The following is a 16,676-nucleotide window of genomic DNA, read 5'->3' as shown; positions in this document are numbered from 1 at the left end:
ATAAAACTGTTGATATAAAATCTATTCTGATACAAAATGTTAATCTCTGCCTTAATACTTTGGAGGTGTGAATGCATGGAATAATGTACCCATGGCTGAGCTTCCCATTCCATAAGTAAAGAAGGAAGAGGAGACTTGCACAGATGCTCGACAGACACTGGGAAGTGTGGAGTAGAGCATCAAGTATAGCCCAAAGTGAAATGTGATTCTGCACCAACATGAGCTGCCAAATTTCAAACCATGCATGTGGCAAGCAGAAGAACAAAGATGGTGCACTTAGGACCTGGAAATGACTTACATACATAGTCAGAGGAGGACAGCTTACTTGGGCCTTCATTGGTTATTAATCAAAACACCGTGGAGCTAAAAGAGCTTCTCATCCAAGGTTTTACAAACTTAATTTAAAAAATAAAATAGCTTCTCTCCAGGGACCAAACTTTACGCAGCTTTTATCAGCCAGAAAGGCATACTGTTGGAAGCAGTGAACCTGGGAAATGGGCTTTCCCTGCTGAGGGTGATAAATGATAACGATGTCCTGTGCGTGTCAGTGATTTGCAGCATCCCCAGCAATGTCTCGTACATGATCCGTGCGGTCTCAGCACTGTTCCTGAGAGGGAGGTGGGGCAGGTGGCAATATCCTTCAACTACAGATGGGTCACCGGAGCTCAGAGAGGTAACATGACCTCTCCAAAGTAGCCAGGCTCATTAACACTGGTTAGACCAGTACCCAGGTCTCTGACTCCTACAACCTGTTCTTTAACAACTGCCCTCCATCCTGGGGACACACCTGTGGTGTATGTGCAGCCACAGACAGGAAGAGGGGAAGCTCTGAATCTGCTTGATAAATGTCCCTTAGAGCCTGGGGAGTGTCCCCTCCTGCTGCTGACCAGTCCTTGTCAATGTAGCAGGGTCATCTCTCAGATGACCACTTATAAAAAATACTGTAAAACCGGCCCAGACGGCACTCAAGAGCTCACATAACCAGGTAGCTTGATGTGCTAGAAGGTGACAGGCAAGTGCCTTTGGTCACAATAGCTGTGGGACACTGAGCAGGTAACTAAACCTTAGTAAACCCCAATTTTCCGAATGCCTGAAAGGAGGTCTTGGACTAGATAACCTCTAATATTCAAGTCTGTGTGTGTCGACAGCAAGGCACTCCCCAACTAATGAACATACACCAAAGTAACAAAAATACACCAAACACACATCTTATATGTCTCCCTTCCCTTTTTTTTACCTGAGTCACACCACTTCTGCCACCATAACCTGCCGTGTGTGACCAAACAGGGGACCTGAAGCACTGACCTTACTGGCCAGACCACCTGAGCCAGACCATCCCCCAGTCTCCAGCCTCACATTTCAGTGTAAATGGACCCAAAGGGAATTCCAGAATCCCAGAGACACATCAACGAGCGGAATGAACTCTATTTGAATATAATATATGTACTTTTTAATGACAGAAAATCTACTGTTACGCTGGTAATTCCAGCTTTGCCAATTACTTTAGGATATCAGGATCGTCTGGATAAGTGAAGCATTTTATATACATATGGGACTACTTTTCATTGAAAACTGGACACATCAGGTTAAGTATAAGAGTAAATCTATGTAAAGTAGTGCACATCATTTAGAGTATACATAGGGCCTAACTCTGATTTCTTTAAGCATTTCTATTTTGACAGAGAGCCCTCTTTTCTAATCGCTGTTTATCATCACAAAGCGTAAAAGTCACCCATACCTTAGAAGAGTCTGAACTTTTCATGTATGGCTCAGCGCCGTGCGTGATGCTCCCCTGAAGCACTTTTTCAATTCTAGCCACAAGGAATATATCAGGATGAGGACACGTGACTGAAAATATTCCCTAGGGAACAAACAATTTTCTTTAGTGAGTAAAATGCACAGCCACGTTAAACAAATCCCCTGAACGTTAAACCTGCTAAAGCAGCAAAGACTGCTGAAACAGAGGCACCCGGTGCTTCATCACTAGGTCACCATCTGATCAAAGAGGCAATTTGGCGGGGCACCTGCGTGGCTCAGTTGGTTAAGCATCTGTCTTGGGCTCAGGTCATGATCCCGGGGTCGAGCCCCGCATCGGGCTCCCTGCTGAGAGGGGGGCCTGCTTCTCCCTCTCCCTCTGCCTGCCGCTCCCCTTGCTTGTGCTCTCCCTCTCTCTCTGTCACATAAATAAATAAAATTAAAAAAAAAAAAAAGGGCAATTTGGTTGGGGGGTGGGGGGGACTAGCAGAAAGTTTAGTGTATGTGCTGCCGAAGCGAGCACTAGCAGAAAGTTTAGAAAAAAAGAAATGAGAAGTCAAACACCATTTCTTCGTCTCTCAGCTTGCTTTTACTCCCTAATTATAGATGCTGTCAATACACTCAACAGTCTCATTCCAACCAGGTGTGCATTACAAAGTCTCATTACGCATTCACACAGGCTCTGCAAGGTAAGTCTTAGCAGTACGCCTGCCGGGCTCATGTCCCCCACCTGCTTCGGATACTGCATGGCAGCTTCATGAAGGATGTCCTGAAGGGCAGGCGAGCTCTGCCTGCCACCGTTCATCAGAGCCGGGGATGTGGTGGCCAGCATCTGCCTCACGGAGAAATGATTCAGGTCCACGTGGAAATCGGCAGAAATCTTTCGGTTGTATTTTATGTCAAACAGGGATAGAGTAACAAAGAAAGGCTCTACCTGAACAAAACAAAACCATCCAGACCATCACTATGGCTCGAACTGCTGGGGGGAAAGAACGCTGCTATCAAAGAAGAAATTACTAAACCTATTTATAATTGTTGCTATAAATTACTGCTAAAGAGAAACAGTCTCCATCCCTATCCTTTGTCACAAACATCCTGTCCCTGAGGCTGAACAACTCTCCGCATCCTGACCTAGACATTGCATTTCTCTATCACGAACTAGGATTTTCTGTCCCGACTGCACTGCAATAGGCACATCGGCAACCTCTGAATATTTTTGTAAAATATTTTTTAAAAGGGAAAAATTACATTTGTGGTGGGTCCTTCTTCATTTTCTGCAACACAGCATTGTAAATTGAAAGACAAATCGTTGCATTTGACAAGAATTCTCTTCCCAAACTTCTCTTCAAATGGCTTCACTTCGGGTTCAGCTGATGTGAAGTCAAGCTTCTTTAAAAGAAAATGTAAATACATAAATACATTATGCTCACATTAAAAAAAAATCTAATAAATATATCCTAAGGAAACTCCGTAAAATATGGAAAAGCTATATGTACTCATTTACTCACAATAGTGTTACTGTTTTATAAGTTTATATAGCTTATGTTAATGGTCAAACAAATGATGGTATGTCTACTCAACGGATTATTATACAGAGCTTAGACATTATGGTTATGAACAACTTAAGTGTCCATCAACAAATAAGCAAGATCTGGTATATCCATACTGTGGAATATTATTCAGCCATAAAAGGAAGGAAATTCTGACACACACCACAACATGGATGGACCTTGAAAACATCACATCAATAAGCCAGATACAAAGGTCACAAATGAAAAGGGGAAACATACAGCGGAACCGTCACCCACCGTGGGCAGCTTTGGAGGTCCCTACCACTGGGTTTGGCCTTTTGGGAGCACAGATGTGGCCTGTATGTGCCTTTGACGAGTCAGGAAACACCACTGCCCGCTAGGCATCTGCAATGATGCTTACTATTTCCTGACAGTCATTCTATGGGGTAAATTATATATTCTTTGTAGACTTGAGGACATCTTTGGATAAATCTCTCAGTTTTCAACAATCTACACTCACAGTGGTAGTGGTGCGGTGATGAGATTATGGTTGTTTTTCATTTCTCCTTTTCCCCTGAATTTTCTATATTGTTGTTATGTTGCTTGTCAATCCAAGGTAAACAAACAAGCAAACACACAAATAAACAAAACATATAATCTGTCAAACATTTTCTCTCCCTGACTTAGTTTTAAAATGTAAACATTAGAATAGTTCGTACCTGGGCATCTGGGTCCAAGTAAAAAAGTTTAACTCTGCTTTCACTTTTCAGTTTGATTTCTGCTTCTCTGGTACTCTGATAACAAGACAAACAAAAAATAAAAATTACATTTAAAAAAACCCTCTTCTTACAGAGGTGTTTAAACATGTTTGTCCCATCCTGAGGAGCCAGCCTGCCAGACAACTCTGCTCTCATTCTGGAGAGTCAACTGCACGTCGATGAACAAGGACAGACTATCAAGGAGGTAGTACATGAGAAGACCTGATCCTAGAGGGTCAGAAACAATCAAAGAAAGCAAAAGAGAGTAATTAAGCATTACTATCAAGAAAGCCTTCATAAAGTAATGGAAGAGGGGACAGGCTATGAATGAAGGGGTGGAATTTGAATAGTAAAAAGTAGGAAAACATGAACATTGGGGGCTGAATGAAAAAGAGACCCACAGAGTGGAAATGAGGCCAGATGGTAGAAAGAATTTTGGGTACACGGAAGACTGAGGTATCAGCCCAGGAAGAGAAAGGAGTATTTTTGAATTGTGGGATAGAGAAACTATGGCAGATCTTGAAGGCCTGCCATTGGTGTTTATGGCAGGCAGGAGGGGGTATTGCTGATCCACTCAATAAATATTTTTTGAGCACCTACTATGTGTCAGGCACTAGGGACACAAACATGAATGAAACATAGCACCTGTCCCCAAGGAATACTAGCGAAGACAGAACATAAACAGGCGATAAGAATGGCAAAGCAAGCATAAGGCACAGTGAGTGCTAACCTGGCCCAGGGGATGGCAGTCAGGGAACAGTTCCCAGAAGAAGGCCTACCTTGAAGTACAAGAACATCTGACAGGAAAGAAGGGAGTTCTGGGAGGAGGTACTGCAGGTACAAATCTACAGTCACATCTGAGCAATGGTCAAGTCGTTTATTACAATTGAATGGTTGGGCACGATGGGAAAAGTAAAGAGAAATGAATCTGGTATTTGTATGTAGGGACTGAGGATTTTCTTCAGAAGCCAAAAAATCCAAATGCACTATTTTAAGCAAGGGAATAAAATAACCAGGTTCTGCATTTTAAAAGAACCCCTTGGGCAGGGCTGAGGCAGTGGGTTCAAAGGGTTAAGACCAAGAGGCCCACAGGGGCTCTTTATCACAGCTGCCTCCCCATCCCACAGCAGAGCCCATAACAAAGTCTAGTCCTCATGTGGGTAGCCATTAACTGAGATTGATAAGTCAGGAGGAAGAGGAGGTTTGTGGAGAAGGTGATAGAACATGGAGATGCCTGTGGACAGAGAGATGGCACTTGAGCCCAGGGTAGGAAGGAAGGCTGAAATTACTGATGCGGAGAACATCAGTCTAGAGGTAGGAATAGAGAACCCCAAGAGTGGCTGAGATTCCCTGGGGGAAAATGTGAAGGAGTTTGCAGACAGAATTCTTAGGGCCTCAACACTGAAGGGATGGCAAGAAGGGAAGCCATGGAGGGAGAGAGACATATGGAGGCAGAGATGGGGCTGGAGAAGTGGAATTTGGGAACAGTAAGAAGGTTCTAAGACATTCACAAGATGGAAGTTATTGCCAACCACATCATTTTTCATGCCTGGTGCCTCTAAATTTGTATCCTGTTCTTATTACTCTCAGTCTCCATGGTTAAGTCCACAGAGTCGGAATAGGATGTCCTCTCTCATCTGTTCTTTCCCCACAGACCGGGTCACATCTCAGCATGTGATGGGGCAGTGACAGCTACAGTGGGGAGAGTGTCTTGTCCTCTCTGCTGGGGGCTGAACACGGTCTATTAATTACAGTGCTAGATTATGGCTAATGAGAAACTGAGCAGCTTCCTAATATACTCAGTCATGTAGCTGTTATAATAGGTTGGTTCTCAGCAATGACCCAAACTCTATCATGACTAGGTTTGAAAACCAATGGTCTATGTCTGGCAAAATGAAATGACCACCAGAATACCAACTAAGAAACTATGTTCTAGATCTAGTTCACTTGTCAACTAGCTATATGAACGTGAGCAAGCCACTTAGCCTCCCTGGACTCCACTTTCATTTCTGGGTAAAAAACAAGATGAGGGCTAGAGTCTCTTTGCAGAGCAAGGTTTATCTTGATGTTCTCAACGGGAGCTTTAAGGCTTCTGGAGATGAGAAGCATTCCTACATTCCTAGAAATCGTTTGATTTGAGCTGTCCTGTGTGGAATAAGACAACTTTTTAACTCTACCTTGCCTATCACCATTCCTAACTTTTCACATCAAAAGAGCCAGAACGTGTCCATGTACGATATACTTAACTGAACCCAAAGAATTTGCTTTGTATACAATCCATGATGTTTCCTAACAAAAACGTCAGTACTAGGTGCTGCAAGCCACCACCAGAAGTAATGCATTCTACTTCTGATTTTCTGCTTGAGTCCTTCAACAAAGGCAGATCCTGTGATCTCAGACACTCTAGCAGAGCAATGGATTCTTAATGTAGATACAATTCCTGGCGCGTTTCTCAAAGACGCTTGTTGTCTCAAGCAGACTATATCCGAGATCAGAAATGAACAGAGCATGGATGACTGCTATGAGATCCATATAATTAGAGGGCAACCAGGGATGCAGACACATTAAAAGAAAAAAAAATCAACAACTAGCCAAAATAGACTCAAAGCATCCTGATGTTGCCACTAATATCCAAGGGATAATATTCTTCACTAGAGAAACCATTTAATGGGAAAGAAGGGACAACTTTAGAAGTAAAAATAACCTAAAAGCCTATCATCTACCTTAGATACACTGACAGCTCTAGTAGGTCATTGATTAAAAGCAAACGCAAAGATCCTTAAAAGTTCCTCCCCATCCCCCAAGGCTTACAATGAATGCATTAAACAGAAGGGATACCTGATAACTAGTGTTCGAAGGAATTACCAAGTAAAACCTAGGCAGAAAGATAATGTGGCTCAGGAAGGGCAGGGCTTTGCCCCAGAACCAGGGAATAACAGATACCTGAAAGCGTCACAATGATAAAAGCAAATATTTATGGACAATAGCCAACATCTCTATGCTAAATATTATCCTAAGTGCACATTTAAAACTTGTACAACCTTAGGAGGTGGGTCCTAGTATGATCCTTGTTTAAAAAAGGAGACACTGACGCACAAGGGATAAATACCGTGCTCAAGAACTCAACACATTTAAATGGAAGCCTGGGAGGGGGAGGAGCAAGATGGAGGAGGAGGAGACCTAAATTTTGTCTGGCCCCAGGAATTCAGCTAGATAGGGATCAAACCATTCTGAACACCTACGAACTCAACTGGAGATCGAAGAAAAGAATAGCAGCAACTCTGAACAGAAAAGCGACCACTTTCTGGAACATAGGACATGGAGAGAAGTGAATCTGAGGCGATATTCGGGAGGATAGATGGCGGGGAGGGGGCCTCCGATGGCCGCTTCTGGCAAGTGATAGAGCAGCAGAGCACAAAATTGGAACTTTTAGAAGTCGGCTCCACTGAGGGACGTCTCTCCAGTGGCTAAACGGGGGGTGGAACCCTCGCGGGACAGTGTGGTCTCAGGACCCTCGGTGTCACAGAAAGACCGGGGGTGCCTGAGTGCGGCAGAGCTCCCAGGTATTGGAGCGGGGAAGCCGCTGCAGAGATGGATCTGAGGCGCGGGCTCTCAGCTCGGGGTGGCCATAAACTGTGATCTGCAGCACAGTCGGGCCCCTGTTCCTCCAGCAGGGACCCCACAAGCGGCAGATCCGGGGAGACTCCCCTTCCTCCCCCAGGAGGAGTGGTGCGGGAGCACACCACAGGGATCTGCTGGGTGTGGAGACTCCACACGGGGTCGTAAGCCAGAGATAGAAATGCTCGGTCACAGGCTGGGTGAGCACGGAGAGAGGCCAGAGACCGGGAGATGGGAGTGATTGACTGCTTTTCTCTGGGGGCTCACTGAGGAGCGGGGCCCTGAGTTCTTGGCTCCTCCGGGGCGGAGATCGGGAGGCCACCATTTTCACTCTCCTCCTCTAAAGTTGTACGGAAAGCTTGCAGGGAACAAAAGCTCCTGAGAGCAAACCCGAGCAGATTACTTAGCCCAGACCGCCTCCGGCAAAGACATTTGGGAACCACGGCAACAGGCCCCTCCCCCAGAAGATCAGCAAGAACAGCCAGCCAAGACCAAGTTTACTGATCAATGAGAATGACAGAACTCCAGTGCTAGGGGAATACTGCACATAGAACTCATGGCTTTTTTCCCCAAGATTCTTTAGTCTTTCAAAGTTATTTTTTTTAATTTTCTTTTTCTATTTTTTTATTTTTCTTTTCCCTTTTCCTTTTTTTTTCCCTTTTTAAAACATCATCTTATCAAATCTTTTTTTAAATCTTTTTTAATTTTCATTTTTAGAGTCATAGTCTATCCCTTCATTATAGTTAACCTTACTTTTTGTATATATATATAAGTTGTGCTCTCTTTAAAATTTTGGGATACACTTTCTTCTAACAGACCAAAATACAGCCTAAATCTCTACTGTATGGCTTTGTTCTAGTCTCCTGCCTGATCACATTCTCTCTTTTTTTTTTTTTAAAGATTTTATTTATTTATTTGACAGAGACACAGTGAGAGAGGGAACACAATCAGGGGGAGTGGGAGAGAGAGAAGCAGGCTTCCCGCTGAGCAGGGAGCCCCATGCGGGGCTCGATCCCAGGACCCTGGGACCATGACCTGAGCCAAAGGCAGACGCTTAACAGGCGCCCCTCTCCCTTTTTTTTCTTAATTTCTCTTTCTTTTTTCAACCAACTTATCAATTCCTTTTATAAAATCTTTTATGATTTCCATCTTTACAGTCATATTCCATCCATTCATTGTATTTACCCTTATCTTTGTACATATATAAGTTTTTCTTTTTTTAAAATTTTGGGAGGCACCTTCTTTTAACAGACCAAAATACACCTAAAATCTAGTGTGTGGCACTGATCTATTCAACAGCCTGATCATATTTGATCATATTCTTTTTTTTTCTTTTTCTTTTTCTTTTTTCTTTCTTTTCCTTTCTTTTCCCCCAGTTTCAGGTCTCTTCTGATTTGTTTAGTGTATTTTTTCTGGGGTCATTGTTACCCTGTTAGCGTTTTGTTCTCTCATTCATCTATTCTTGTCTGGACAAAATGACAAGATGGAAAAACTCACCTCAAAAAAAAAGAACAAGAGGCAGTACCGACTGCCAGGGACCTAATCAATACAGACATTAGTTAAGATGTCAGACCTAGAGTTCAGAATGACAATTATATAGATACTAGCTGGGCTTGAAAAAAGCATGGAAGATACTAGAGAAACCCTTTCTGGAGAAATAAAAGAACTAAAATCTAACCAAGTCAAAATCAAAAAGGCTATTAATGAGGTGCAATCAAAAACGGAGGCTCTAACTGCTAGGATTAAGGAGGCAGAAGAGAATTAGTGATATAGAAGACCAAATGATGGAGAATAAAGAAGCTGAGAAAAAGAGAGATAAACAACTACTGGATTACGAGGGCAGAATTCGAGAGATAAGTGATACCATAAGACGAAACAATATTAGAATAATTGGGATCCCAGAAGAAGAAGAAAGAGAGAGAGTGGCAGAAGGTATATTGCAGCAAATTATAGCAGAGAACTTACCTAATTCGGGGAAGGAAACAGGCATCAAAATCCAGGAGGCACAGAGAGTCCCCCTCAAAATCAATAAAAATAGGTCAACACCCTGACATCTAATAGTAAAACTTACAAGTCTAAGAGACAAAGAGAAAATCCTGAAAGCAGCTCAGGACAAGAGGTCTGTAACCTACAATGGTAGAAACACTAGACTGGCAACAGACCTATCCACAGAGACCTGGCAGGCCAGAAAGGACTGGCATGATATATTCAGAGCACTAAATGAGAAAAATATGCAGCCAAGAACACTATATCCAGCTAGGCTGTCACTGAAAATAGAAGGAGAGATAAAAAGCTTCCCGGACAAACGGAAACTAAAAGAATTTGCAAACATGAAACCAGCCCTACAAGAAATATTGAAAGGGGTCCTCTAATAAAGAGAGAGCCTAAAAGTAACATAGACCAGAAAGGAACAGAGACAATATACAGTAATAGTCACCTTACAGGCAATACAATGGCACTAAATTCATATCTTTCAATAGTTACCCTGAATGTAAATGGGCTAAATGCCCCAATCAAAAGACACAGGCTATCAGATTGGATAAAAAAACAAGACCCATTGACATGCTGTCTGCAAGAGACTCATTTTAGAGGCAAAGACACCTCCAGATTGAAAGTGAGGGGGTGGAAAACCATTTACCATGTTAATGGACACCAAAAGAAAGCTGGGGTGGCAATTCTTATATCAGACAAATTAGATTTTAAACCAAAGACTATAATAAGAGAAGAGATGAGGAAGGACACTATACCATACTTAAAGGGTCTATCCAACAAGAAGATCTAACAATTGTAAATATCTATGCCCCTAACATGGGAAAAGCCAATTATATAAGCCAATTAATAACAAAAGCAAAGAAAGACATTAACAGCAATACAATAATAGTAGGGGACTTTAACACCCCCCTCACTGAAATGGACAGATCGTCTAAGCAAAAGATCAACAAGGAAATAAAGACTTTAAATGACACACTGGGCCAAATGGACTTCACAGATATATTCAGAACATTCCATCCCAAAGCAACAGAATACATATTCTTCTCTAGTGCCCATGGAACATTCTCCAGAATAGATCACATCCTAGGTCACAAATCAGGTCTCAACCGGTACCAAAAGACTGGGACCATTCCCTGCATATTTTCGGACCACAATGCTTTGAAACTAGAACTCAATCATAAGAGGAAAGTCGGAAAGAACTCAAATACATGGAGGCTAAAGAGGATCCTACTAAAGAATGAACGGGTCAACCAGGAAATTAAAGAAGAATTTAAAAAATTCATGGAAACAAATGAAAATGAAAACACAACTGTTCAAAATCTTTGGAATGCAGCAAAGGCAGTCCGAAGAGGAAAGTATATAGCAATACAAGCCTTTCTCAAGAAACAAGAAAGGTCTCAAATACACAACCTAACCCTACACCTAAAGGAGCTGGAGAAAGAACAGCAAAGAAAGCCTAAACCCAGCAGGAGAAGAGAAAGAATAAAGATCAGAGCAGAAATCAACGAAATAGAAACCAAAAGAACAGTAGAACAGATCAACAAAACTAGGAGCTGGTTCTTTGAAAGAATTAATAAGATGGATAAACCCCTAGCCAGACTTACCAAAAAGAAAAGAGAAATGACCCAAATAAATAAAATCATGAATGAAAGAGGAGAGATCACAACCAACACCAAAGAAATACAATTATAGTTGCTCATAATATGTTCTTATATGCCAGCCAATTAGATAATCTGGAAGAAATGGAGGCATTCCTAGAGATGTATCAACTACCAAAACTGAACCAGGAAGAAACAGAAAACCTGAACAGACCTATAACCACTAAGAAAATTGAAGCAGTCATCAAAAATCTCCCAACAAACAAGAGCCCAGGGCCAGATGGCTTTCCAGGGGAAATCTACCAAACATTTAAGAAGAATTAATACCTATTCTTCTGAAACTGTTCCAAAAAATAGAAATGGAAGGAAAACGTCCAAACTCATTTTATCAGGCCAGCATTACCTCGATCCCCAAATCAGACAAAGGCCCCATCAAAAAGGAGAATTACAGACCAATATCCTTGATGAACATGGATGCAAAAATTCTCACCAAAATACTAGCCAATAGGATCCAACAGTACATTAAAAGGATTATTCACCACGACCAAGTGGGATTTATTCCTGGGCTGCAAGGTTGGTTCAACATCTACAAATCAATCAATGTGATAGAATACATTAATAAAAGAAAGAACAAGAACTATATGATCCTCTCAATAGACGCAGAAAAAGCATTTGACAAAGTACAGCATCCTTTCTTGATTAAAACTCTTCACAGTGTAGGGATAAAGGGTACATAACCTCAATATCATAAAAGCCATCTATGAAAAACCCACAGCGAATATCATTCTCAATGGGGAAAAACTGAGAGCTTTCCCCCTAAGGTCAGGAACACGGCAGGGATGTCCACTATCACCACTGCTATTCAACATAGTACTAGAAGTCCTAGCCACAGCAATCAGACAACAAAAAGAAATCAAAGGCATCCGAATTGGCAAAGAAGTCAAACTCTCACTCTTTGCAGATAGTATGATATTTTATGCGGACAACCCAAAAGACTCCACCCCAAAATTGCTAGAACTCATACAGGAATTCAGTAAAGTAGCAGGATATGAAATCAATGCACAGAAATCAGCTGCATTTCTATACACCAACAATAAGACAGAAGAAAGAGAAATTAAGGAGTCAATCCCATTTACAATTGCAGCCAAAACCATAAGATACCTAGGAATAAATCTAACCAAAGAGGCAAAGAATCTGTACTCAGAAAACTATAAAATACTTGTGAAAGAAACTGAGGAAGACACAAAGAAATGGAAAAACGTTCCATGATCATGGATTGGAAGAACAAATATTGTGAAGATGTCAATGCTATCTAGAGCAATCTACACATTCAATGCAATCCCTATCAAAATACCATCAACTTTTTTCAAAGAAATGGAACAAATAATCCTAAAATTTGTATGGAACCAGAAAAGACCCTGAATATCACTTCTCAGCCTTTTGGCTAAGATCAAGTGCAGAAAAGACCCCAAATAGCCAGAGGAATGTTGAAAAAGAAAAGCAAAGCCAGTGGCATCACAATTCCGGACTTCAAGCTCTATTACAAAGCTGTCATCATCAAGACAGTATGGTACTGGCACAAAAACAGACACATAGATCAAAGGAACAGAATAGAGAGCCCAGAAATGGACCCTCAACTCTATGGTCAACTCATCTTTGACAAAGCAGGAAAGATGTCCAATGGAAAAAAGACAGTCTCTTCAACAAATGGTGTTGGGAAAATTGGACAGCCACATGCAGAAGAATGAAACTGGACCATTTCCTTACACAACACACAAAAATAGACTCAAAATGGATGAAAGACCTAAATGTGAGACAGGAGTCCATCAAAATCCTAGAGGAGAACACAGGCAGCAACCTCTTTGACCTCAGCCTCAGCAACTTCTTCCTAGAAATATCACCAAAGGCAAGGGAAGCAAAGGCAAAAATGAACTATTGGGACTTCATCAAGATAAAAAGCTTTTGCACAGCAAAGGAAACAGTCAACAAAACCAAAAGACAACCGACAGAATGGGAGAAGATATTTACAAATGACATATCAGAGAAAGGGCTAGTATCCAAAATCTATAAAGAACTTATCAAACTCAACACCCAAAAAAACAAATAATCCAATCAAGAAATGGGCAGAAGACATGAACAGACATTTTTCCAAAGAAGACATCCAAATGGCCAACAGACACATGAAAAAGTGCTCAACATCGCTCGGCATGAGGGAAATCCAAATCAAAACTTCAATGAGATACCACCTCACACTAGTCAGAATGGCTAAAATTAAGAAGTCAGGAAATGACAGATGTTGGTGAGGATGCGGAGAAAGGGGAACCCTCCTACACTGTTGGTGGGAACGCAAGCTGGTGCAGCCACTCTGGAAAACAGTATGGAGGTTCCTCAAAAAGTTGAAAATAGAGCTACCATACAACCCAGCAATTGCACTACTGTGTATTTACCCCAAAGATACAAATGTAGTGATCCAATAAAAAAAAAACAAATGTAGTGATCTGAAGGGGTACGTGCACCCCAATGTTTATAGCAGCAATGTCCATAATAGCCAAACTATGGAAAGAGCCAAGATGTCCATCAACAGATGAATGGATAAAGAAGATATGGTATATATATACACCATGGAATATTATGCAGCCATCAAAAAACCCCCAAAAAACAAAAAACAAAAAACCGAAATCTTGCCATTTGCAACGACGTGGATGGAACTAGAGGGTATTATGCTAAGCGAAATAAGTCAATCAGAGAAAGACATGTATCATATGATATCACTGATATGAGGAATTCTTAATCTCAGGAAACAAACTGAGGTTTGCTGGAGTGGTGGAGGATGGGAGGGATGGGGTGGCTGGGTGGATAGACATTGGGGAGGGTATGTGCTATGGTCAGTGCTGTGAATTGTGCTAAGACTGATGAATCACAAACCTGTACCTCTGAAACAAATAATAAATTATATGTTAAAAAAAAAAAAGAAGATAGTAGGAAGGGAAAAATGAAGGGGGAAAATCAGAGGGGGAGAGAACCATGAGAGGACTCTGAGAAACAAACTGAGGGTTCTAGAGGGGAGGGGGTTGGGGGGATGGGTTAGCCTGGTGATAGGTATTAAAGAGGGCTCGTACTGAATGGAGCACTGGGTGTTATATGCAAACAATGAATCATGGAACACTACATCAAAAACTAATGATGTAAGGTATGGTGATTAACATAATAAAATAAAATTTTTAAAAAATGACACTGAAAAAAAAAAATAAATAAATGGAAGCCTGACTTCTAACTAAGGCTGACTGGCTTCAGAGCCCAGACTCTTCAACTATTAGACAAGGGAAAAAATAGGTAAAGAATATGAACAGGCAAGTCAGAGAGGAAGAAATCCAAATATATGAAAATCGGAAAATCTCACTACTAAGCGGCAAAACACAAATGAAAGCTTTGAAATACCATTTTCACTCCCCTGGTGAGGACATAGAAAAATGGGAATGTGAGCTGTTACAACCTTTTGGGAAGCAAGCTGGCAATATTTAAAGCATTAAAAACACAATAACCTCTGACCCAGAGGTCCCACTTTGAGGAACATCCCTATTGAAATAAGAACACAAGTATTTAAGCTTATAAATATCTCATGTTGTGGGGTGCCTGGGTGGCTCAGTCGCTTAAGTGTCTGACTTTAGCTCAGGTCATGATCTCAGGGTCCTGGGATGGAGCCCTGCATTGCGCTCCCTGCCCAGTGGGGAATCTGCTTGCTGCTCTCCCCTAACCCCTCCCCCCGCTCATGCTCTCTCTCTCAAATAAATAAATAAAATCTTTAAAAAAATGTCATGTTGTTTATTATGCAGTTTATAGCAGCTAAAAAAGGAAAATAACCCAAAATGTTCATGAATATGAAGGTGGTAAGTAAAGTGCACAATATCCACATTTAGAATATTACACAGCTATGAAAAATGAGTAAAGTAGACCTTTATGGCCCCAGAGGAACATCTCTACAAGATATTTTTAAGTGACAGAACAAGTTTCAGAGTAATGTATATACCATGAGCATATTTTTTTAAAAAACTAAAAACACTCTATATGTATGTGTGTTTCCATGAGCAATCAGTCTGATGCAAGAGGAATTATAACAGGTTAATAACACTGGTGCTCTCAGGGATGTGGGGATGGAGCATGAAGGGAAAAGATTAACTCTATACACCTTTGGGTATTTTTACTTACCATAGCAATCACATTTATTTTTACTTAAATTTTAGTAAAGACAATGAAATAAATTCCTTTAATGAGTTCTTTCACAATCTAAGGGCCCACAAAATATAGCCGTAAAAAAACATTATCCCACAGTCTACACTGTTCAGGGCTTCTTGAAGTGACAGAAACCAGCTCTGGTCTTAAAATAATCCGTGGTCAGTTCAATGTTGTGGAGGTAGGAAGAACTGGACTGGCTTTTCCCCAAACCCTGTTGCTGCTGTCCTGCTCACAACCCATCTAATTACTTTGGGTTCAGGAGAAAGGAAAACATGAAGAAAATGGACAATGACAGAGCCATTTTCTATGAAAATTGATACTTGTTCAGAAGTCAAAGAGAATGACTCATCTAAAACAAAGGCTATTCCCCTCACTCCTGTGAACCTTAAGTTTAACCACTAACAACCCACCCCGACAATGTTTTCTTCCTTGCCTAAGAAGCAGTTATGGGGGCACCTGGGTGGCTTAGTTGGTTAAGCATCCAACTCTTGATTTCAGCTCAGGTCACGATCTCAGGGTCATGAGATCGAGCCCCTTGTCGGACTCCATACTCAGCGCAGAGTCTGCTTGTCCCTCTCCCTCTACTTCCTGCCCCCACTCACACACACACTCTCTCTCTCAAATAAATACATAAATAAAATCTTAAAAAAAAAAGAAGCAGCAATTATGGACCATACATTCAAGGGGTTTCCAGAAGGACTGCCATAGGCTGGCATACTTCTGTGTCTTAAATTTATCTCTGAGCAAGCAAAACAATTAAAATCCAATGACCATGGCCAGCAGCATCTTATTTTGAGGATGAGTTATCAGAAAAACATTGTGTTAACTGTTGGCTCATTTAAACAGAATGGGTTGGAACAAGAAGACTTAGCAAATTCCTTTGAGGCCAGAAGGTATACTTAAAGAGCTGTCATGATCTGTTTCTACTACTTCCAAGATATCTAACTCCCCAGGGCCATTATCTCTTCCTCGGAGTCACAAAGCAATAATAAAGCATATAGAATAAGGAGGCCCGGGGCGCTTAGGTGGCTCAGTCAGTTAAGCATCCGACTCTTAGTTTCAGCTCAAGTAACGGTCTCAGGGTTGTTAGATGGAGCCCAGTGTCGGGCTGCATGCTTAGCGCAGTCTGCTTGAAGATTCTCTCCCTCTGTCCCTCCCCCCTTCGCACTTTCCCTCGTTCTCTAAATCAATCTTTTTTAAAAATTATAAAG

The 16,676-nt window shown here is 41.5% G+C and overlaps 1 protein-coding gene across 9 annotated transcripts in view; it reads right to left on the bottom strand.

Moving 5' to 3' along the window:
- The window catches only part of DOCK9 (dedicator of cytokinesis 9), a 326,271-nt gene that overhangs the window by 143,078 nt on the left and 166,517 nt on the right, over nt 1–16,676 (bottom strand). For all 9 annotated transcript variants that reach the window (XR_010409934.1, XM_045869641.3, XM_045869646.3 and 6 more), the window contains exons 10-13: nt 3,986–4,060; nt 3,004–3,144; nt 2,486–2,689; nt 1,739–1,861 (exon numbers count right to left, since the gene is read on the bottom strand). Coding sequence is in view for 8 of the 9 variants with exons in the window: in XM_045869641.3 (XP_045725597.1) it covers nt 1,739–1,861; nt 2,486–2,689; nt 3,004–3,144; nt 3,986–4,060 (543 nt within the window). In the remaining variant the exon portion in view is untranslated. The remainder of the gene's footprint in view (nt 1–1,738; nt 1,862–2,485; nt 2,690–3,003; nt 3,145–3,985; nt 4,061–16,676) is intronic.

This window comes from Mirounga angustirostris, unplaced genomic scaffold (assembly GCF_029215605.1).
Source record: "Mirounga angustirostris isolate CCGP_5_RB_7025 unplaced genomic scaffold, mMirAng1.0.hap1 SCAF_3, whole genome shotgun sequence".
Taxonomy (NCBI): domain Eukaryota; kingdom Metazoa; phylum Chordata; class Mammalia; order Carnivora; family Phocidae; genus Mirounga; species Mirounga angustirostris.
Note: the sequence above shows the minus strand (reverse complement) of the source record. Positions and strands in the feature narration are given on the sequence as shown.